The sequence below is a fragment of the Antedon bifida genome, chromosome 4, assembly GCF_963402885.1.
Source record: "Antedon bifida chromosome 4, ecAntBifi1.1, whole genome shotgun sequence".
In the NCBI taxonomy this organism is placed as follows: domain Eukaryota; kingdom Metazoa; phylum Echinodermata; class Crinoidea; order Comatulida; family Antedonidae; genus Antedon; species Antedon bifida.
Genome location: NC_136229.1, coordinates 4,444,703 through 4,470,170, shown reverse-complemented (window position 1 = coordinate 4,470,170; position 25,468 = coordinate 4,444,703). Strand labels below are relative to the sequence as shown.

The 25,468-nt window shown below is 33.2% G+C and overlaps 2 protein-coding genes across 3 annotated transcripts in view; one reads left to right on the top strand and one right to left on the bottom strand.

Moving 5' to 3' along the window:
- The window catches only part of LOC144839955 (glycine receptor subunit alpha-2-like), a 42,510-nt gene extending 26,401 nt beyond the window's left edge, over positions 1–16,109 (top strand). For both annotated transcript variants that reach the window (XM_078695552.1, XM_078695551.1), the window contains exons 3-10: positions 1,298–1,389; positions 2,948–3,015; positions 4,153–4,370; positions 7,522–7,604; positions 11,583–11,720; positions 12,098–12,327; positions 13,251–13,340; positions 15,579–16,109. In XM_078695552.1, the coding sequence (XP_078551678.1) occupies positions 1,298–1,389; positions 2,948–3,015; positions 4,153–4,370; positions 7,522–7,604; positions 11,583–11,720; positions 12,098–12,327; positions 13,251–13,340; positions 15,579–15,842 (1,183 nt within the window). In that variant the 3' untranslated portion in view covers positions 15,843–16,109. The remainder of the gene's footprint in view (positions 1–1,297; positions 1,390–2,947; positions 3,016–4,152; positions 4,371–7,521; positions 7,605–11,582; positions 11,721–12,097; positions 12,328–13,250; positions 13,341–15,578) is intronic.
- A 2,782-nt stretch (positions 16,110–18,891) lies between these two features.
- LOC144839919 (structural maintenance of chromosomes flexible hinge domain-containing protein 1-like) overlaps positions 18,892–25,468 on the bottom strand; it is a 29,926-nt gene continuing 23,349 nt past the window's right edge. The window contains exons 39-43 of the mRNA XM_078695500.1: positions 24,665–24,771; positions 24,204–24,274; positions 23,515–23,686; positions 23,040–23,198; positions 18,892–22,532 (exon numbers count right to left, since the gene is read on the bottom strand). Of these exons, the coding sequence (XP_078551626.1) occupies positions 22,333–22,532; positions 23,040–23,198; positions 23,515–23,686; positions 24,204–24,274; positions 24,665–24,771 (709 nt within the window). The 3' untranslated portion in view covers positions 18,892–22,332. The remainder of the gene's footprint in view (positions 22,533–23,039; positions 23,199–23,514; positions 23,687–24,203; positions 24,275–24,664; positions 24,772–25,468) is intronic.

Sequence of the window (25,468 nt, the reverse complement as noted above, 5' to 3'; positions counted from 1 at the left end):
ACTTATTGATTACCCTTAATCTGGCTATTCTATTCTGACAATGTAACTAAACTATCACTAGTGGCGGAAATGGCGTCCCATACTAACACTATAGATAGATAAGTGAAAAGTGATTACCTGGTTATATTTCAATTAATTAAATATAAAAATAATTTTTAATCTTCTTCTCATTTAGTCTTTGATGATGACTATCATACCATAATTGTAACTTATAATACCACCAGGAAATATTCAAACTAGGTCAACATGATTAGCATATATTTTGCATAATATTAAATCTACCTGGACTTTCACTAACATCATACTTACCCTTGTTCTGGCTCTGTATATCTTGAGAAAGTGATTACCTATCTTAGTTTTCTGATACCACCAGGACATAACCAAACTAGGTTATCATGATTAACATAAAATTAGCATAGTATTAAATCTACCTGGACTTTCACTAGTTGGGTGATCAATACTTATTCTTACCATCAATCTGGCCATTTATTGCATTTCTAGAAAGTGATTACTTTTCGAATCTGTTGACTATTGTACATTGTACTATAATACCACCAGGACATAACCAAACTAGGTGAAAATGATTAACATAGATTTTCATAATATCAAATCCTGAACTTTTACTAAAGGCAGGAATGGCATCTCATACCAACTTAATAATTACCCTAAATGTGGTTATTTTTCCTATCCCTGAGAAAGTATTTCTATAAATTATAATATATTATATTCATTTTAGTTCATTAGAATTTATTATAATTGTTTCTTATTTCAGCTTTAAAATGTAATAAATTTCTACTTATTCAAATCTAATACAATTTTTAATATTTCCATGACCTTTCAAAACTTTTGATTCACCTTTTTACGATAAATCACTGCAAAATAATCGTTTTATCAGATTTATAATCAACTTCAGTAATCTGTCTATTTTTATCTGCTTTGCATTATATACATACAATACTTTTACACTGTGTCAGTTTTATAAGTAATATATGGCCATATTTATGTGTGAAAACGCCCTTAAGATCAATTTTACACGTAGAATGTACGACATTTATAACGTTTTATGATTACTTTCGTTCATTTTGTGTATAATATTACCTGTATATGCTGTATGTAACGTTAAGCTTGGTTCCCACACACGTGAGTTGACCAATCACAAGCGACAGTTCAAGTGAGTTGACCAATCACAAGCGACAGTTCAAGTGAGTTGACCAATCACAAGCGACAGTTCACGTGAGTTGGCCAATCACAAGCTCGGATAATCTATTTATTTTAAACTATTTTTTGTCTTCTGCAGATCCATCGCAAATAATTTAACTAGTGCAACATCTGATATATTAGACGATTTATTGGAAAATCACGACGCTCGACTTAGGCCTTATATAAAAGGTAAGTATTGTAAAAAGTGAAACAGTGAACCACGGTCACGCTTTTCTAAAGGCCAACTCGACTCGGACTTTGCAAGTTCGTACGCTCGGACTATACGACCCCAATGGAAAGTAATTCGATTTTTAGGATTTGAATTTGTTATTTATTTTATACTGAGTAACCTCTTCAGTCAAAGACTGGTCTCCTAGAGGGCCCAGTTATCAGCAGTGGCTGTGATGTACTAGTAAACCGGGGTACCCCCCCCCCCCCCCGCCCCCTACTCGTCTCGAACGGTGTACTAGGTTCTTTAAAGTACACATGAGCTTGATGTGTACACTGGACCCATAGTTTATAGTCCTTATCCGAGAAGACTTGTTCTACCACCAGATTAACTGGGTTGTCCTGAATTCATCATCAGATGTTTCTCCTTAATTTTTCGTTTGACTGTTTTTATTCATGATATGTATGATGTATGGGTTCGAAATAAAAACAAACAAACACACTTTCTACAATTAAAAATATAATAATGAAGACGCTTAAGGAATTTGCAGAAGAGAAACAACTGATTACAGCTTCTAGAACGAGTTCGTCGTTATCAATTTCGCCTTATAGACAGTGAACGAGATTTAATTATGATATATATAGTTTACTACGACGACGTGGAGTACAATTGATCCCCTGTGGGCGTAACACAATATTTCCATCAAATGAAGCGGTTTTATTAATGAAATAGTACAATATTTTCTATTAAATATATTCTTATCATTGTATGTGTGGAGAGAAGATTAGAAATACCTACGTCATACATTGATATGATGGTTATTTTTTCAGACACCCACAGATAACATGCAGTTTATAATGTTATCAGAATGTTAAAGCGCGCGTACATAGATGTGTTATTATAAGCGCACGTACATATTTAAGCTTGGTTGTTACTAGCGATACAACGCAAAGGCGTAACGCAACGCAACTTAAGTTATTTGACCAATCATCTTGTCATTGGTTATGCTTGGTTCCCACTAGAACGCAACGCAGTGACGTATTGACGCAAAGTGCTGTATTGCGTAATCACAAGTGTGAAACGACGACGCAATAGTGCTGCAAAAGTCGCAGGTTTGATTTCACACAGGGTGGGGCCGGGGGCAAACACAATTATTAGAAGAGCACTTGCTTACGTTGCTTAAGCGTGGTTCCCACTAGCGACGCAACGCAAGGACGTAACGCAACGCAAGTGAATTGACCAATCACAAGCGATGACTTATTCGCTTGTGATTGCTAACTGTCTATAACTTCGCTTGTCATTGGTTAAAACGCTTGCGTTGCGTTTACGTCCTTGCGTTACGTTCTAGTGGGAACCAAGCTTTAGATTGCGTTACGTTGCGTCTCTAGTGGGAACCACGCTTAAGTGAATATTGATTACGGTACATCATGACATCACTATTTCCACGCGCACGGTAACATTTTATTATTGTATCAATAAAGATAATAAATGATTTGCACGCACGCGATATTTGTATTTATTTATGGCATTCTTATTGAAAATAATAACGGTAATTAAATTAATTATATTTCCTTTCAGGACCACCGATTACTGTAACACTCAGTGCGCATGTCGAGAGTTTAAGCTCAATAAAAGAATCGACAATGGTAAGCTTAAAAAAACAATTATGTTTCATATTAAATCAAACGGTTGAGCACTAACATATTTAGAAAATAATTTTCAATGTATGTATCTAATAACATAAATCATTCATTATGGCTAACGGCATTAGAATGGGATTATTTCTATTCCGATTATAATCCGTTTATGAATGTTTAATAAATTAATATTTAAGTACCCATCGTTAAAATCACATGAATGATTTACAATTCATTTAATCTGGGCATTTTCCTTTCATACATAATTCATTTTTTATAATTTCTTTAATAATATTGAAAATTCCATTTTTCGGAATGAATTAAATTATAGTAAATGTTAACGGGATTCTTCTTGTTGTAAATAATTTGGTGAATTATATCGTTCAATTATTCTGATGCATAATACGTTATCCAAATTCCTTCACTTGCACTGATGAAGGGCTAGTGCTGCCCGAAAGCTCTGCTAACTTTTCTGGCTGTTTTACTTATCGTTTTGATTTAGCTTTTCGCTTTTTTTTTGTATCTCCATTGAGATCTAGCCACTGATACCCACAGCATTGTCATTTTTTCAGTAATTTGCCTTTGGATTTATATATATAATACATAGACATTTAGTATACGTGTGATAACCGCGTGTATTATTCGTGTGATATGCGATGACAAGCAATGTTTATATACTTCATTTTTTCGGGAAGTCCGTATTAACATTTTGGTTATGCGTGTTTTATAAAAGCAATTAAAGACAGTGTTGACGACGCGCCCCTCAACTAAGACGCTGTCGATTCGAAAAATTCGTACTGGGCACGCTCAGATAAACATTTTATTATGGATATGTACCATGAGGTAATAACCGTGACACATGGTTAAACAAGGCCAACAGCCATAAGTCGCGTGCTAAAACGCATAGTGATACCGGACCGACAGACCGACAGACAGACCGACCGACATAGTGAACTATAGAGTCGCGTCCACGCGACTAAAAAGGGACATATTAAAACCTTTATGATAGTGATACATAAACTTGATCTTAACATCCCATCCTATGCACAACATTTTAGGAGACGACTAAATCGCCCAAACAGTGAGAGAAAACATAAGACAAAATTAGCTTCAAATTAAATTTAATCTATTTTTTTTAACTTGAAGGATTACGTAATAACAATGTTCTTTCGGCAAGAATGGCATGATCCTAGACTGGAGTTTAACGATACAGATGAGATTACAATGAAGGGAGACGATGCGTCTAAAGTGTGGGTACCAGACGTTTTCTTTCCACGCGAGAAGAACTCCCGACTACACGATGCAACAATCTCGAATAGAGTCATTTGGATTAAGCCAACTGGACACGTTATGCTTAGTATGAGGTAGGCCTAAACGTTATTTATTCTCCTTCAAATCTTTGTATTCCGTATTAACATGAATATTTATTTTCTTCTATTTTTCTATAATACACTTACAAAAGAAGTTTAAAAATTTAATACAAAAAGTTTGGTCTAAACAACCTTTTTATTTACAAACATCGTAATAACATATTTCATTTCCTTATACATGATCATTATCCTCTATCCCATTTTAAAATATATTACACAGAAAGAACAATTTTCCTTTTATGAGTTTTTTATTTTCTTTTTTCTCTCATTACATACTTATTTAGATTACTCAAACATGTAATTAGGCTGCAGCCATAGAAACAATTCGCACGCAACTAACATTCAAAATAATGGTTAGCCTATTAATGAATCTCTATTTTGCAATAATTGGAATCATATTATTGTTTTTGAAGGACCAACCGAGAGAAAGAAATGAGTTGCATTGGCCTTACAATGTCCCATAAATGTGTCCTTTTGTTGAACTTATTGACTAGATTGATTTTTTCTCTCTAGAAATTCTAATTTCAGAAACAAATACTTAGTTTACGACACCCCACAGAGAATGTTGTATCACGCACTCATTTCATCTAATTTTGTATTTTTCAAACCACTTAGAAGAAATGATACTATTACTGACCTTCAACTTCTATTTAAAAATATAGTTCTGTAGCACACATCGTCAAGATTGAAATTACAAGAAAAAAATACAGAATATTAAGTCGATAAAGTTAATATACTTTTCCTCCCATCCGAAAATTTTAGCAAAAATGCTAGTATATTGGATTAAATGCTATAAAATTAAATAAATTTGAGAAATATACACCAATTTAATGTTGTATTTGTATTGTATTTGATGTTGTATAAAATGTTTTTCTTCAATAATATAAGAAACAACTTTTGAAAATTAAGTTGAAAGTTAAGTTTCATTCTGGGAATTTGAATTTAATTATGTTTCAGCTTTAAGAAGTTGTTGATATTAACGCAACCCTCATAATGAAAGTCGCTACCGCGGTTGAATTATTAAACATACAATATCATTAATATACTATACATCGTGCATGGCAATACCCTTACATTCATACTATATTAGGGTACATTGGTTAGAAAATAGTTTTAATATAGATTTGGGCTTTAAAACAAATCTACATCTTACTATCTTTCGTTGGTCAAAACTGTGGAATCGTGCTAAATTGAAGCAATCTATTTTCTTTGGAAAAAAGTCGTTTACTCCAAAGTACCATTAGTAAATCGGCACTAATTGCTAATGTAAATTATAAACTATCATTATTATACATTTCTATATTTAGCGACAACTTTCCAATCCTCAGAATTTAAGTTAATTCCATCTTTCTTTGTAAAACTTCCGAAAGTGGTTCTCTTAAGGATGATCTACTAAAAAATACCGCGGGGATTAATAATAATGATTTATTGGCGAAACATCAGATCTAAAAATAAGAAACAACATAATTCAAATTGTATCTATGTATATTCTGTTCCAACTGACATATAAATTCCGGCAATAAGATACTTTAACTTGAATTAAGTGGAACTGTACAATATTTGCCAAAATGGTAATTTGGTAAAAATTGTCAGCGAGAGAAGTGGTTCACTGGAATGTTATTAATGTTAATGTTATATTGGTTATAGATAGTAAACTAATGCTGTCAATGGAATTGACAATTTCTATTTTGAATGAACTAATATTTGAACTGGTAGTTAATATGTATCAATCCAAAGGTTCTGACTAACCCTTGGTGTCGCAACTGCATCACCATAACGACAGTGATTCGATTCTCTATTTGCAATCCTTGACAATATGCCTTAAAATGAATAATAACTTTTTTTCAGGTCGATTTGCTTTGGTAATAATGAAACATCTTTTCTGCCTACTGGCAGTTTCATAACGTTAACCTAATTATTTATATCATATTTTGTATGTTCATGCTGGCATAGAGTTAGCTTTCAATCGTTTTTTGCAACCATCAACATAATAATAATAATAATAGTTCATTCTTATATAGCGCATATAAGCAAGCTCTCAATGCGCTGAACATTATTACCCCAGTCATTTCCTGATCAAACACCTATGGAAACATACTTTTTTTTCTTATCGAGTACCTTACCTAATGCGATACGATTTTTATTACTTATTTCCATTCTTTAGGTTATACATTGTACATTGTATATACATCATGTCATTTATTTTAAAGATATTTCTTCTAAACTTCAGAGTAGACAATGTGTATGTATATTTGTTCTTTCCGCTATTATCTCTTAATGTCCCTTATCTCAATACTCTTTCTAGAACTTGCTTATTCTAAATCTTTACATTTTTCTCAATGTCTACATATGATATTTCTTCATTTATTCATTGATTGCTAAATCATACTGTAGAGCTACTCACTACTTAATAGTAATTTGCATATCTTCTTGTTCAACCTGTCTATTCTTCTCTTCTTTCTTCCCTTTTTTCCCTCATCAAACATGCTTTCCTTCTATCTTAAAAAAAAATATGGCCTATAGGCCTATATGTATTTTTCTTTGTGCCATTTATCATCGTAATATCTATCTCAAATTATCTATCTTTCAGATACTAATTTTATCTCCAAATAACTTTCTTTCTCTCCTTCTCTATCATCATCAGAGAACCCAAGTATCTAAAATGCGACACTTACGTTCATTATTTTACTACACTTTTATTCCTGTTTTCCTCATTGTCTAGTTTCCACAATTGGAAAAGGCATCTATAATTGAATGCACAATGTCGGGAATAAAGCCTTAAACCACGATAGAGAATTGAAACGTGACATAGTTTACTAATGCTTTAGTCACAAGGAAAAAAAACTTAAAATATGTATACATACATGCATACGTGCTTATTTATTCAATCATGCATAAGACGATATTTTTGTCTTGTTAGGTTTATATATCCCATTTTATTTATCAGTTGGTAGGATCTCGTAAATAATTCATTGATGTGATAGGAAGATTAACCTAGTAATTAATAAATGAACAAAAGTGGTCAGGTTAAAACCATAATATTAACTATAATGCTATTCAGCACAATTGTAGTTTAACATAATCCATTATTTTTGCATACAACATTTTAACTTTAAACATGAAATTCAATTAAATTATTTTGAAGGATTTCACTGACGTTAGCATGTGATATGGAGTTACAACATTTTCCCATGGACTGTCAAATATGTTCGTTGAATATAGAAAGTTGTAAGTATATTACCTATTTTACACAGAGATTGAGTATGGTATTTATCATAATGAAAATGCAATGATATTGACGACGATAATACGATAATTATGATGAAGATGGTGACGACGACGACGATGATGATAACGATGACGATGATGATTGTGATGGTGACGACAACAACGATGAAGTGGAGGAATATAATTTATAAGGTTGAAGGCATAAGGATAATAGAGAGGTTTCGATTTGCGATGATGACCGAGGACCGACGGTCATACTAGATCAGGTCAATCGATGTGTCGTCACCGGTCGTCGCCTGCACCTAGAAACCATTAACCCTGTGTCGAGGTGAGGAGCGCAGATACACATCCCGATATCTCCGCATGCGCACAATGAACTAACATGACGTATTTTGGTAACCGGTCGTCGGAAATCGAAATCTCCCTATTTTATTTGAAATGATTTAAAGGTTATAGTAACATAAAGTTTCATAAAAACGTTACAATCATTAAAACCACGTAAATGAATACTATGTAAATACGAAGTTTTGCGACAGTACACTTTGCTTGACTTAATTATTTGTATCGTGTTTCTGTTTCTCTAATACTGTTCAAAATGTTACAGATAATGTCCCCCCTCCCTCTGGCCACAATCAATAACGTGTCTTTATATATGCATAGCTACATTAATATCACTTGTAAACAAAAAGCAACGATAGAAATACAATAATAACTAACGGCGGTCAGTCTAGTATAACAACAACAATAATTCATCCTATCGATGGTAATTCATTTTAAAAATATCAATTTCATTATTCGTAATTCTAACTGCTGTTTTCAATTAAATTGATTATTACGAGCACGATTTGTTAATGGTTACGATTTCAATTATTTTGCTGCAAAACACAAATTGTAACAAAAACCTATGTCAGTCAATTTCTTTTTCAATTAATAAAGCACAATAAACACCGGATGCAATAAAGATTTGATTTCATTTTTTTCGTCAGAAAAGAACAAAAGCATAACAAAACACAAAATAAAATGTCGAAATCTAAATGACTCTTGTTAACTAAGAAGCGAAATGAATCACTATTAGTGAAAAATGTAAAATGAAAATGTCATAATTGTTTATATTTATAATTGTTTTTATTTTATGTCTTTAAGCAATGTGGCCAAGGGTTACCAATAGTAAATTAATCACTGTCCTATCAGATAGGTGGTAATCCCCCTGATACAGGGGCTATTTTGTGAACCAGCAGTTCACCGGGGTAACCCCCTACTCTTCTCGAACAATGAACTGGGTTCTTTAAAGTGCACACAGGTTATAACTGTGTACACTGGACCTACGGTTTATATTCCTTATCCGTTAGACTTGTTCCACCACCAGAACTAGGAGAGAGTGAGCCTCGAACCCTTTGCCGATGTTGTTGGCTCTTTAGGTACGGTAAACGGTGCCCCTGCCTTAACCGCTAGGCCATTTGACTCGGGTCTGATTTCAAGTAAAATCATATAACTTTCGTTTAGACATAATTATCATTATACTGTCTGTTTGTTATGTACATTTAAGCCCATAATACAGATACTTACTTTACAACCTCGTCGCTGAGAGGTCCACCATATTTTAAAGATGTATTGTCCCCCAAAAACATGAAAAATAAAGATTAATCAAATCAGACTTTCAATAGATTATTTTGTCATTTTAATAAAGTTAATCCGTAGAAAAAAAAAAGCGAAAAAATAATGTTTTTACTTATAAAATGACAAAATAAATGGTTAAATTCAACCAAAAATCCATTGGTTGGCAGACAATTTGACTATTTTAGCTTTAAATTAGTGTTTTTTCAGATAAATACATTTTTTTTCGATCTAATTTTTGATCGAAGTGGATAACTATTAAGTGATATTAAAATGGCATATTCAACAGAAATTTGTTAAATGATTATTTTTTCAGGGGGACAAACATCTTAAAGGGTTTGTTTATAGAGTTGATTTCCTTTCAAATTAGGTCTATTTTGGTTATGTTTCCAACGTAATCACAGTAACGTTAGCCGGTAGGTATACTGTATCTATAATTTTCCAGTAACGAAAGATAAAAAATCTGTAACACAGTGACACATATTTATCACATTTGAGACATGTATTATAGACCATAATCATGCTTTAACGTTAGCACGATACAGGCGTCATATGTGACACATATGTGACAATTTATTACAGAATTTGCCTATATGATACTTGGCATCATGTAATAATAATGTCGGTTTCCTTCTACACAAAATGTGCACAATTATTCGTTCAAATCGATTTAAATTACTAATCTGACGTAGTTCCTATCAATTAAACTTTTATCTATCAAGCTATTCTATTAAATGAATACATTAATGCCAATTGTTATTCTACAAACATCTGCTCATTGCGGCACTACAAAGTCTATACAAAATAATAATCGTCTAGGAGTAACTTGGATTTTTGTAATTTCCGCAAATGTAATCACATTCTGTACTATTTAAGCTAAAGTACATCTTGATAATCAATTTAGGACAGACGGTCAATAAACTATTTTGATGGTTCGATTTTAAAGTTTGTTTCTAAGCTAAATAGTATTACGTTACGTACGTGCATACACATGAGATGCTCCTCTTCTACTTTCTAGAGCTGGAGTCGAACACCTATTCAGCAATAAATAGCCTACTGGGGTGTTCGTTAAGATTTGTTTCGATTATGTAGGCCTAATGTCTTTGGCTTGCCTGATTTCTAATTCTAGAGATTTTAATCCACGGACCACGATAGTACCTTCCCGGTTGCTGGTTAATCACCAAAGGTACAAAAATGTGCGCTCAAAATTGAACCTAAGGAAACTGGACATAATGCCATATTTGGGGATACAGAGCAGAGAATCGGGTGATAGAGATATACCTCATTCATTAAATTTTTTAATTAATAATCGCAATAGTTATCTAGGCAGATGTCTTATCATGTGGGTTTTTAATTTCTATTTAGATGGTCGAAATGAAATTAAGATATTAATCCCAATCTATATATTGTTCTTTGATCATCAATACCAAACCGCTTATAATTTGTGTTTTTGTCAATTTAAACCGATAGCCCATTCGTAACAAACTCATTTTGTCAATTCATTAAAAATAATTACTTTATTTAAATACATACTACTAAATAAATGATTTCTTGTTACCTGGTCATTAAAAACATCTGCAGTCGCATGCTATTAAAATGGAAAATAGGGACAGAGTGCAACAATACATTTTCATACTTAAGCCAATTCTATTTAATACATTTAGGCATATTCTGTCAGATATAGTGTCACATGACGCGTAGGACCTAACCTTAATATGATACGTATGCCACATGTGATACACTGTGTTACAACATTATTATATGATACTTAACATAATGCTATATGGAGATACAGCAGAGATTTGGGTGAGCCTTATTACTATTAAGTCAGTATCTATACACTTTGAAGTTATAGGTTAGGTCCCAACAAGGGCGCAATGCAAATACGTAAGCGCAACGTAAGTGCTTTAACCAATCACAGGTGATGGATTATTCGAACTGTCATTTTGTCAAAACGCTTGCGTTAGGTCTTTCTATGTCTTTCGTTTCGTTGTTTTCCGTCAACATTTGTATTTCTTAAGCTCTGTCTACACTATCAAACTTGATTTGACAAAAAAATGTGATGTGCCCATTGGGACTGATGTCATATCACTACCTTAATAAGCATATCATTACTATATTTAGGTACATCGCACTTTTTTTTGTGTAAAACTAGTTTGATAGTGTAGACAGAGCTTTAATCTAGTTTTATGAAACAATTGAATCAAGACCAAGTATCGTACGTTGCTCTCGTTGTAACTCATTTCTCTCAAATTATGCGGGTGCCATAAAAACAAAATGGCGACGCGGCAAATAACAACTAATTATAATCTTTCAAAGACCTAGATTTTACAACATTTAAAATCGATTACTATTATTCGGCAGATGGTTATAACACTAAAGAGCTGATGTTTAGATGGAGAAAGGACACGCCGCTAAAAATGGAGCCGAACATGGCAATACCTCGATTTATTCTAGACAATGCAACCACAAATGACTCCTGTATCAAAACATTTATAACAGGTGATTATGCAAATAGCTAACAGCATAATATGCTGTAAAAAATAAAAATATACTGATATACGTAATTACTAACATTTCAAATATTATTTTAAATGTTAGTAAGTACGTATATGAGTATATTTCTTAATATTTCGACTGATCGTAAGATAAAATTTAAACAATCTAAAATAGCAACAACTACAACTTTAAAGGGCTAACTACAGTTTTTATCGGACTGTTAGACGGGGAAGGTAGGCTAAGATTACAAATAGACTTACTATTAAATTAGACCTATTTAAAAATAACTCTGAATAACCTCCCCCTTTTAAAATTCTAAACCAGCCACTGATTTTTATAATTCGATATGACAATTATCATACTCACTTTGATTTCTGTAGGTAATTTTAGCTGCGCAAAAGTACACTTTTACCTCAGTCGTCAAATGCAGTCATACGTGCTTCAAGTTTATATACCCAGTGTGCTACTTGTGGTAATATCCTGGTTGTCGTTCTGGATCGACGCACGAGCCGCACCGGCGCGTGTCGCACTAGGTATTACGACGGTACTAACTGTTACGACGATGACAGCCGGTATACAAGAGACATTGCCCGCTGTTACGTACGCTAAGGTACGTAACTTATTTTTAAAACAATGTGAGACAAATGAATACCGTAGTACTCTTGTGTTTATGACTTTCAGCTGTAATGCTTGGTTCCCGCTAGCGACGCAACGTGACGCAATCTACGCAACGTAAGAAAATGCCCTTCCAATCATTGCGTTTGCCCCCGCCTGCGTGAAATGAAACCTACGATGTTTGCAGCACTATAGTGCGTCGTCGGTTCCCACTTGTGATTACGCAATACAGCACTTTGCGTCGATACTTCGCTGCGCTGCGTTTTAGTGGGAACCACGCTTTTAAGCTTCCCACTACGACGTAACACAAGGACGTAAACGCAACGCAAGCGAGTTGACCAATGACAAGCGACAGTTCGAATAGTTCATCGCTTGTGATTGGTCAAATCCCTTACGTTGCGTCGTTGTGTTACGTCTCTAGTGGGAAACACGCATAACGCGTCACTGCAGCAACCTAATGTGCAGTAATAGTGACGCGTCTACTGCAGTACAATTTTAATTGACAGGCACAAAACTTTTTAAACCGCACGGTAATATAAACTAAAAATTAATTAATTTAAAAAACGAAAAAAAAAAAAAAATTCTGTGAGAATAAGGATTGGTTCCCACTTGAACGTAACGCAAGGACGTAACCGCATCGCAAGTAATTTGACCAATCACGACGCGATGGATCATCCAATCTGTCGCTTGTAATTGGTAAACTCACTTGCATTGCGCGTACGTTGTTACGCTGCGTCCAAATTAGTGGGAGCCAAGCTAAAGAAAAAGCTGCCCAACCAAGATTCGAACTCTCTACTTGATATGCAGGTGTCCTAACCATTAGACCACACTAGGCTGTCATGGTACTGTTCATGAATTTTGATAGCGACTCTTTAACATCCTCATGCTGAAATTAATACATATCTATTTATTTTCCAGGCTATCGATATATGGATGGCAATGTGTTTATGCTTCGTCTTCCTCTGCTTATTTGAATATGCACTTGCAAATTATTTTCTGGTAGTTGAGGTAAGAATTGGAATTAATACTACAAACGAAAAAAAGCATGACTATTATTTAAAGTATGTATATTTTAAAGGAGGAACATTATATTTGGCCGACTTTAACAATAATGTGTGATAACAGACAAAATATGTCATCATTTCCAAGTAATTACACGAAAAGATGCGTCAACTTTTCTATGTGATTTAATTGCACGAGAAACGTTGCGTCAACTTTCTGTCTGTCATTGACGAACTGTGTAACTGACTTGGTTTTTTTTGTAATAATTATTATTCAGACGTGGTTTTCAATCATTATGCATCTTGTTTGAAATAATTTGTCTATCGGTAGTTGAATGCTGGGGATCTATATTATCTATCACACCTCTTTAGGGTTTCAAAAACACATCCTAAACTTTAATGAAATTTATGATATCATTCAAATGCTTTCTAAACTGCAATGATGAATGTGTTTGTGAAGCTCATGTTCTATTAGAACTATCTTCTTATCTGTAACTGATTCAAATCATTTCTTATAGGCCTAATTATCTAATTAAGCAAACCAATGTATAATTATCTAGATGAATGAAATGATTTATGATTTCCAGTTATTTTTAATATTTTCATTATTTTTTTTATTCGGTAATGATTACTAATAATTATTATACGGCATCCCGTAAATGCTAGTTAAATCATTACACTAAAAGCAGATTTTCCGACTTTGTTCTCGCGAATCGAAAGCGTCAGCTTATACGCATGCGTAAAGAGTGATTTGGAAGATGGAAACATGAATGTGTGTACAAGCTGGCGCTTTCGATTCGCGCTAACTTGTTTGCTTACTTGTCTCCGGAGCTCAGCATTTGCTGGGTCCGGATTCCAGGCTAGGCTATGCCTTTAAGCCCCTCTTGAAAACAACATCAACTCTCGAATACGGCGCAAATTTTAGAGGATGGTTGGATCATGCCTGTTCGAGACCTGATTAAAATTGATTTGTTGATCTTGAAGATACTACATCCTCCGGTAACGAATTCCATAGTATAGGCCTAATAGCTTTTCGACCAACAAAGTGGAAAATCGGCTTAAGGCTGATAGTTATTTTTGCTACTACATACTAAGTACACTGCTACTAACACTGTGTTACTACAACAAGAAGAGTGAAATCGATCCTATACTACTACTTTGTTAGTACACATAGATATATTGTTAGGCCTGTAGTTGTTTAAAACCAGTGATGCCTCTACTTGCAATGACTTTCTTGTGTTCGTGTATAGGCCTACTACTAGTCTACATTTGAATTGGTTACTTAATCTGTTCTTATACTATAGTTATAGCACAATTTGCTGCAGTTATTGCTGTTTTTCTGCCATAAAATATAATCTACCACCTCACTAATTTATTTGATATTAATATAATTATAATATAAGAATTGAGCACAAAGATATGACACTTTATCATCACGCCACTACCAACTGAAAGCAAACTAAACCCGTATGCATCGTCGATGTCTAAATAACTTCTGCAGGTTAAAACATAACAAAGCAAATATAAAAATCGTTTGTGGTGAAATGACCGAAAGTTTACCTAATATTACTTAGACTTAGATAGGCCCAGGCCTATACACATTTGATATTAAACACTTAATCCAGATTGAACATTCCGAATTAAATTTGCGTATTAATAAAATCATGACAGGAAATCAAGCGACAGGAGAAACCTGACGAAGAACTAATCGTGATGGTAAATATGCAAGTAAATACAAACTGACAATATATAATATTAATGTCTATTCACACAAATGTGCCTATAGAAACGTACACTTTAAGTGTCTCTAAGAGAAGCACTCGAGAAAGACCATTGCACATCACACCCACATTGCACACATCACATTGTCAAACCACGCATGCGTGTTGTTCTGGTCCTTCGTGATTTAAACTGTGGTCGACTATGTTCATCATTGTCAATCATCCTCACTATGTCCTCACGATGGTTATCTATTAGGGCTATAATAGGCTATTTCATAGGATTCCTACGATTTACGGAGTCCCAAATGCATGAACCAAGCAAGTGTTGGTAGCCTATATTCAAAACAGCCGCCAAACAAAATTCACTCGTATGGATGGGTCATAGAGCATTAGAGGGTATTTCACAGGATCAAAAAGGAAATTAAAAATGTCGCAAAGTTTCAAATTTCGTAAATAAATCCTTGCGCAATTTGTTAAACTACAATCAACACTCTTCAAATAATATTCTGTATTTAAATTTATAGACAAATCTCAACAAGAATGGCAGCATGCTAGAAGGAAATGGCAATAGTTTCGAACTTCAGTCGTGTCAACAAACCACACCAAGCAACAACCAAGAACCAAAGAGCAGCAAAACCGAAATCAACGAGCCACACCTACGCTTCAGATGGATGCGTCACATTACTGCTAGAAATTTAGATTACTCCGCTAGAATAGTATTTCCTCTCCTATTTATAATATTCAACCTACTATACTGGCCCACATATCTGTCAAAAGAATGTCCGTAAAAGTCAACTGGCATACTGTAGCCTACATTGGAATATAAAGGACACTATCCGCAAAGGTTTACTGATTGTTCTAGGAAAATATGGGCAGTGAAATTTGTAACCGTACCGTAACCGACCAGAACGCATTTCTTCGGTACAGTATTTGGTCGCGAAAGATGAGCCTACTGATTTGTATTGTAGTACACTTTGTAAGCAAGAGGATTTTTTTGAAAAGGATGCAACCTATGCTTAATGCTTGGTTCCCACTAGAGACGCAACGCAAGGACGTAACGCTACGTAAGTGATTTGTCAAATCACAAGCGATGGATAATTCGAACATTCGCTTGTCATTGGTCAACTTACATGCATTGCGCTTACGTCCTTGCGTTGCGTCCTAGTGGGAACCAAGCATTAGTTGCACGAGAAGATGGAAGCAATGATCGAAGATGTTATTTTTATGATCGATTTCAGTAGCCTAAATTTGTCGTATATTAACGCAAACGATGGATGTAACACATTTTCTGAAATAAGATGAATTTATGTTGATAATAAAGTTTGTTGTATAAAGAACAGTTCAGTTTCTCGACGTTTCGATCAATATATAATTTTGATCGTCCTCAAGTGTTAGAAAATACCTTCAATCACGTGGTCTTGAGGACGAGCAAAGTATATTGATCGAAACGTCGAGAAACTAAATATACGTGTACCGCAATCTTTAAATTTCATAAACATTACGAATAAGTTTTTTGCCAGGTTCTCCATCTTGTTTTTATACTGAGTAAAGCATATGTGCATTAAAGAGCACGTGATTGAAGGTGTCATTGTGATTGGCTCAAAAATGATAGGACATAGGACAGTATAAGACCACACCTATGTAGGCATTTAATTACGTTATGCTGTGAATGACAATGCTAAAATACATTTAAATATAAATGGAGGAATTCGTAATTCATGTATTAATGTTGTTTTCTGACATGTTGATCAAGTTAGCTCAAATCAGGTATAATGTTGCTGGCAATTTATAAGCTGTCGCAATTGTTGTTTTAAACTGTGCAATATTTGTGCACTTTTAACTTTTTTGTAAAAAAAAAATATATATATAAAAACAAAAAAATAATAATAATAAACGTAGAATAAAATGTACAAATGTACTTGATAGTTCATTCGTGAAACATTTCTTGATTTTGTTTTAACATTTGACAAACAAAATCAAACATTGTATGTAGGCATACGTGGAATTGGAGTGCGTTTAAAAAATTGACACAAATATTTTCCAATCGAGGTGTACCGCCATTATATCATGGAAGCGTGTCATTTCACTCTTTTCTGATTATATAAATGTTCTACATGATCTAACATCAACAAAGCAATATACAATTATTGAACAAAATACAAACAAATATATTTATGATTCTTTTGAAGGAAAACAGTGTGTATTATACTTTAAGACGTCTCTCTGTCGTATAATTTTTATTCTGAAGTTTGTGGGAGTAAGAAACAGCAAATCATGTTTATAAAACGTATGCATAATTCACGGAGACATTTGTTGGTTATAAATTAAGCTTACACGATATATGTCCTGAATAATATTACTGTTAATGAATTCAAATAGAAATTAATTGTAGAATGAGTAAACTAACGTCTCCGTTATACGTATAACTAAAGGTCTATTAATACAGTTGATCGATTACAAAATTGCAATGCTATTTTTGTTTGCAATATATTTTAGAAAAGTGAGAGAAATTGGGCCCCAGAAACGTTGAGTGTTCTGTCGTTTTGAATAAGGTGTTAAAAGATTATTAGTATATACTACATATTCACAATGAAACAGGATAATTTATTACTGTGTGTATTGCTTTTAAAAACCTCTAGAATACTGTATTTAGATGTACTGTACATATTTAATATATAGAAATGCAATATTTACGATTAGTGTGAATAGTGTGTGAAAAGGCTAGTTTCTTGGTGTCAATGTGAAAGGTTGTTTTTCACGGAGTACCAGTTTGCTTCTGTAAAGCTCTGTCTACATTATCAAAAAAGTGTGATGTACTCAAATACGGTAGTGATATGACATCATCGTGTCTATTTGGCACATCACATTTGTTTGTGTTTGATAGTATAGACAGAGCTTCAAATGACTGGGCTGATGACATCAACCTTTTTAATCTATCCAATACAGTGCTAAGTTAAAAAAGAGGTTTAGTTATAAAACGAGCTTTTTATACGACTATAAATTAGACTTCAAGATAAACATCTAACTTGCATTATATACATGGTACACATAATTTATATTATGATAAAGATTTTTCTAAGAGAAAATATTTCACCTACATTTATACTGTGTCGTTTTTGCTTAGCCTAAGGGTTTTCCTGGCCTACAAAAACATAGTTTGATAACGTTATATTTGATTTTTTAGATTGTGCAATATATTTCTGTCAGAATCCATTTGTAACCTACCCTCCAATAAGTCGTTCTACATACATATAGTTTTATAACATCATCCGCAATAAAAATATAAGAGATAAAAAGAAGGCAAGTTTTTCTTTTTTCGTTTTATTTCTAGTAGGCCTAGTACTATCATGAAAAAAACACTAAAACAGAATGGTTAACAATATATACAACGGATTGACAATATTACAACATTGGCTCCGAGAAAAATCTACACTTCGCTTTAAAGCTTGTGTTCCACTCGGATGCAACGGAACGACGTATATAACTCTGTTTACAGTAGTTTGATGTGCCCAAATATGGTAGTGATATGCCCAGATATGGTAGAGATATGACATCATCGTGTACAATAAGCACATCACATTTTTTGGCACATAAAATTTGATAGTGTAGACCATGGAGGAAATATATCACCGGGCGGTTTAGAATTACTGTTCTTTGCCTGATTTGTTTATATATATATTTATTTAATATATATTTCCTCCATGTGTAGACAGAGCTTTAGTGCAACGCAAGTGATCTGACCAATCACAAGCGATGGATTATTCGTTGGTCAACTCGCTTGCGTTGCGTCTACGTCATTGCGTTGTGTCATTGTGGGAACCAAGCCTTTTAGTTAAATCGTATTTACCGCAGTCCATCAATTGGTATCTACACTGTGTTAATATATCTGTTCAAGGCTGGGATATGGAAAAACACAATGAAAGTTCTCATTTAAAATCCGTATGGATTAAGAATATACAAATGAATTAATCGTATCATTAATAATCAATATAAATTTATTATTCATATCTTTTGTCTTTTTATCCAGAATTATGTTAATAAAGTTGTACAAGGCTAAGATTTGTAAAACATATTGGATGGTTCTCTTAGAATTGAGTCATAGTTTAAATAATAATAATGGATTATTTTGTATAATAACTTATTTTGGTTTTTTTTTGTGTCAAAAATTATATTAATAAAATTGTGCAAGACTGCATTGAAAATATTGAATGTCAAACTTAAAATTGAGTATTATCGCTTCAGAATAAAAAATAATTAATTGTATTATTAATCAATTTTAATTAATCTAGGCTATTTATCATGACTCTCTCGTCCCTTCATCCTAAATTAATGAGATTGTACAAGACTGGTCTACAATATGTACAACGCATGGACAAATCACTTAAAATGCAGTCATGGTTGGAGAATAAAAATGAATTTATGAATAATTTATTTATCAATATTAATTCGTTATAACTTTTTCATCACCGCGAGTACAAAATTCATCTCCGAGCTTTCTATTTCCGACGAGTAGGACTTATGTGTTTTTTGTCCGAAGTCGTTTACTAAATTGATTTCGATTTTTTGTTTCGCGAAGACAACCAACAAAATGTGTTGAAATGACCTTGTTTGAGATACAGAATCCATGACTGTAACCTTAACCAAGAATTGACATAAAGTGGGTACGACGAAAAGCGAGGACTTGAAAAATAGAGATATAAATACTTCACTATAATATCTCTATGTCCTGGTCAAACCAAAGACAAGCGTATTTGCACAATAATTTGACGTGATACCGCAGGTTTTAGCAAATCGAATAGTTCATTTAATAGTGACACATCGTATACCTACTTTAACGTAATAGAATTTAAATGTGATAAATGAACGAGCCATGGTGATGTAGAAATAAAAAATAGTGATTATTCTTACTTCACTTAAAACAAATCATATCGCTAAAATTATACAACACATACACATGTGGACTACAAAGAACTATACGATTCGTATTAATAATATGAGGTTTGTATGTGGAATTAAGTAGTGGATCATTAGGCCTAACCCGAAAAGATCAAGAAAATTATTCCGAAGTTAAGCTTTTTATACCGCCGAGTTGTTCGTCTACACACATATCTTAATGTGGTAGGCCTAAACTACTATACACATGTGAAACATTGAACCTATTCTAGCTTAAGCTTAGTTCCCACTAGCGACGCAACGTAACACAACCTACGCAACGTAAGAAAATGCCCTTCCAATAATTGTGTTTGCCCCCGCCTGCGTGAAATCAAACCTGCGATTGTTTGCAGCACTATTGCAACGTCGGTTCCCACTTGTGATTACGCAATACAGCACTTTGCGTCGATACGTCGCTGCGTTGCGTTCTAGTGGGAACCACGCTTTAATGGCTGGGTTAATAGAAACTAAACAAGGGTATCATTGTATAGTATTAAAACAATGTAATGTATGTGTCCTGCGAAAATAATTTCTACCGATAAAAGGAAGCCATTGTTACATGTTAGCCTAGTGTTCAATTCTTGTGCATTGTTTTGTCTTTGGTATTAGTAAATTAAAAATATTATTAGATTCAAATTGATTTAAAATAAAAACAAAAACAATTCACCATCTAAACAAGTTTTATACAAATAAAAATTCGGAAATAATCAATCTAAAATGTTAGTTATTCTAACAATACATTGGCAGTGAAATAAATCGAAATTTATAATACAAATAAAGTCTCCCCTCCCAGGAGGTTTGAACTTATAAACTAACTTCGTTAGGCCTAAATGAACTGATAATAAACCCTGTCGATATGACCTATTTTACTATTCAAACTCGTCAGCCCTGATAAATCTTAAAGATGTATTGTCCCCTGAAAAAATATATATATATTTTTTTGAATATGCCATTTCAATGTCACATAATAGTTATTTACATTTACCAAAAATTGGATCGAAAACAAATATTTTACCTGAAAAAAATGTAATTTAAAGCAACAAATAGTCAAATTGACTGACAGCCAATGGGTTTTTGGTTGAATTTAGCCATTTATTTTGTCATTTTATTCACCTTTTATTAGTGAAAATATTATTTTTTCCGGGTTTTTTTTACGGAAGTGATTAAGTTTGTTAAAACTACAAAATGGCTTATTCAAGTCTGATTTTATTAATCTTCATTGTTCATGTTTTTGGGGGACAATACATCTCATCAAGAAGTAGGTGGTATATTACTGTTAAACAGTCTTTTGGTTAATAGAAAGTCTTAAATTAATTAAGTAGAATTTATGGTGACGATTGATCTACATAATGAATCCAGCACGAAGTAAAGTAACGTTATTTTGGGATTTAGAAAACGAAATGGAAATTGTACAACCAACCTAGAAACATTGTCTACGTTTTAAATTCTAGATGCGTCTACATGTAATGAATTAAATTCATTGAATTCATTGACCTATATTAAAAAACAATTAATTATACTGTGGTTAGATTTACAATAGATCAAAACAATTTCAATCTCAAAAAAATTAAAAAAAATGTGAAATTGCAAATATGCTAAACAGGCTTATTAATATCTGTGGCTTCGAGTTCTTCCAACTTGAATGCTTAAACATTTGTAATTGTGTTATAAAATAAACTTTGCAAGAAAAAGTTTCACTAGCTTGCTATTATAGTATAGGCCTTCCATCAAATTACATCATATGCAGGAATAGTTACAGAAGCAATCCCAACGCTGATTGGTTTGTAGGCATGCTCAGATGTATAATGCTCTATTGGTTTGTGGTGTGTAGTGTGTGGTGTGGCAAGTGTGCATAAATTAGCCCAATTGCTTATTTGTTAAGCTGTAATAATTGGGCTAACATTTATGCACACTGGCCACACCATACGCTACACTTGAGAATTGACACTCTTCAATGATATAATCAAACTTATTTTCTACGTACATGTTTATAAACCACCTAAATAATTAAACACAGTTGGATGATCAAACTTCATTTACCGTAAACACAGTACATATATAGGCTCACATTATAACTAGAATAGGATTATGTCAACAACAGTCATTCAACAAAACTCTATATATCTAAACACATTGCCTATACTGACCTAGATAAAACAACTAATGCCATTTGAATAAAATACAACACACTTTTAAAAATTGGAATAATCTATGGTTAATAGAAGACACCTGTGTATACAAGTTTACATTAACACATTTCATTATACAGAACATTTGGTGGAATTCAATTAATTGTAATTTTTTAATAACCATTAATCATTACGCTATAAATCATGTGTCGGCATCTCACCTACGACGCTTTGTTTCGGGCGACGCTCCCGAAGGTCCTCCTGCTGACCGGCGACTGGATGTTCTGAGGCTAGGTGATGAGGTATTATTAAGACGTCTTCTAAGTGGATCCTGTTGGTTGGTAGTTTCTGAAGGACCTTTTGGTGTCGGTCGTCCGCGGCCATTTGTTGTTATAGTAGTCGATGATGATGTCATTCCTAAAAAAAACATAAAGTTGACCGTTTACATGTTTGACATTACATTTTCATTTTATTTATTATTGTAGAAGTTATGTTGAACATATTAATAAATACCACAGAACAGTAGCAGGTCGGAAACTACCTACCCTAAAGCTAACAAATTTAAGTCTTTCTCCCCAGAACCTACCTAAGTGACCTAAAAGTACTGTTAATTTTTTTTTATATACTAGCTATACTGATACTAGCTACATGATCTGATGGCATACACCTTAAAAAAAAGATGTTGAGTACGGTGCTTGATATTTAATTTGTGTTTTAAGATTTAATGGTTTTTTTTATGTTTTTTTTTTACTGATTATATTATAGTTCACTCATATAAGCCAGAATATAGATTGCAATGGTTATCGTTTGATGCTTTTATGTTTTTTTTTAAACTGGTTTTATAATAGTTCGCTCATAAAACAGAATTGGCTGGTCCGGTGTCTAGCAATAGGGTGGTTAAATAATAATAAATATATTATATACCTAATTTTTCTTCTATCGTGACAAGTTGTTCTTCGGCTTCTTGACATTCACGCATCTGAGTCTTCACGTCCGCATCGTTTCGTCTAGCCTCTGCTTCTTTTAACTCAAGCTGCGTTTCCGATCGCTTTGCAACAGCAGCTTTCAGAAAGGTAAGTTTCTCTGAAATTGAATTAATTTTACTTCTGTTATAAATAAAAATTGTGTTACGGGAAATAATAAAGCTAATCTAATTCCTCTAAATAGGTATATATATTAAAAAGAGTGTCTCAAATATATTCTACTGATTTTTGTGTAGTAACTTCACCTTTGACTCCAGTAACATAGTGCAGAGCATAATTAACCTCCAGAAAAAACCAAACCAATTGTCTGCTACTGCAGTAAATAAGTGAACATACTGCAGCACAATAAATAGAGTAACTTCGACAGTCAAATAAAATTAGAAAGAAAAATTACTTACTAGGGTATTAGAACTTACCAATTTGATTGCATATATTTTGGTACTCCTGTGATACTGGAGCACCAAACACTGCTCCACGCATTCTTTCTAATGGGGGTGCTCTGTTTTGATTACCGCCAAATTTCCCATTGCTCTGTACTCGACTTCCATCTCTTGTTAATAACGTTGGACAATGCGCATATTTTATCAACTAAAATATCAATTTATGCAATTTTTTGTTTATGAACAGAAAAAAAAACAAGTGCAACATTACGAGAAAACGCCTTTTTCACGAAACGGAAGACATCACCATGTTTCCGCGGTGCAGTCGCGGCGCCTATGCTTATACACTGTGATGTTTTTTTGATGGATTTTAAGTAGTGAAAACATTTTCTATTTTTTACAATCGTACAGTGATGACAGTAGGCCAATCTCTTAAGAACATTTTACAGTAATTTTTTTCTCATACTATCCTCCGTTTTTTTAATTAACATGGTGTCCTAAAATCTCCTGTAAACGCTATGTTATTTCCCTGCATAGCATTGTTTGTCATCGATCAAAGATGTCTTGCATTTCGTGACAAAGGCCTATCATCATGAGTCTTTGAATTTCAAAACTGTTCAGAACTCCATGAAAATTAATCTTTGAAGGCACAAGGCGTAGTTATTACTATAAAAACTGTTTATAAACATTGTAATTAAATAGTATTAGAAACATTATAGACCTACCTCCATCCTGTATTTGTTTGCGTCGTTTAAACTGTCCAAAACTATTGTGTTACCCAATAACATCAGAAAAACTGAAATAAAATAAATATAATGAAAAAAAAAAATAGAAAAATATATTAATTAGTAAAGATTACAATAGGATTAAATAACAATAATACAAGGTCAAAATTTATAAGGTTCTATAAATTATCTATCTAAAAATCTTGAATTTAATTGGTGCATTTTTATAGCGATTAGCATTCATTTTTAAGTAATGCAAGTTTCTATATGTAGGTTTTCTAGGCTGGCAGCTTTTTTTTATTTCATATTCCTCAAAAAGTGAGTAACTTGCCAATTACAGAATGGATAAACTATTTAATAATTTATGACGATGCATTATGATTTTAATATTGCTTTTTAAATTTTAAAATGTACAGTGATAAATTCTATCAATTATTGATATACTAAATGAAAGCACTTACCTAGCTTGCACTCTTCTTCACTGCCTGGAAACGTCAGCAAATGGCGAGCATATATTGGATTACCAGGTGGGTTATTACCTATCTTAAACTTCACATGTGGGAGTGGCCTAGAAAAACAGAAAATGTAGTAGGTTTAACATAAATTGTTAAAAAGGTAAATCTCAATGGAACACTACATCAATCTCCATGGAACACTACATTAATTTTCATGGAACTCCACATTAATCTTTATGGAATACTACATTAATCTCCATGGAACACTACATTAATCTCTATGGAACACTACATTAATCTTCATGGAACACTACATTAATCTCTATGGAACACTACATCAATCTCCATGGAACACTACATTAATCTTCATGGAATACTACATTAATCTTCATGGAAAACTACATTAATCTCCATGGAACACAACATTAATCTCTATGGACCACTACATTAATTTTCATAGAACTCCACATTAATCTTTATGGAATACTACATTAATCTTCATGGAACAATACATTAATCTCTATGGAGCACTACATTAATCTCCATGGAACACTACATTAATCTCCATGGAACACTGCATTAATCTCCACGGAACACTACATTAATCTCCATGGAACACTGCATTAATCTCCACGGAACACTACATTAATCTTCATGGAGCACTACATTAATCTTCACGGAGCACTAAATTAATCTTCATGGAGCACTACATTAATCTCCATGGAACACTACATTAATCTTCATAGAACACTATATTAATCTTCATGGAGCACTACATTAATCTTCACGGAACACTACATTAATCTTCAT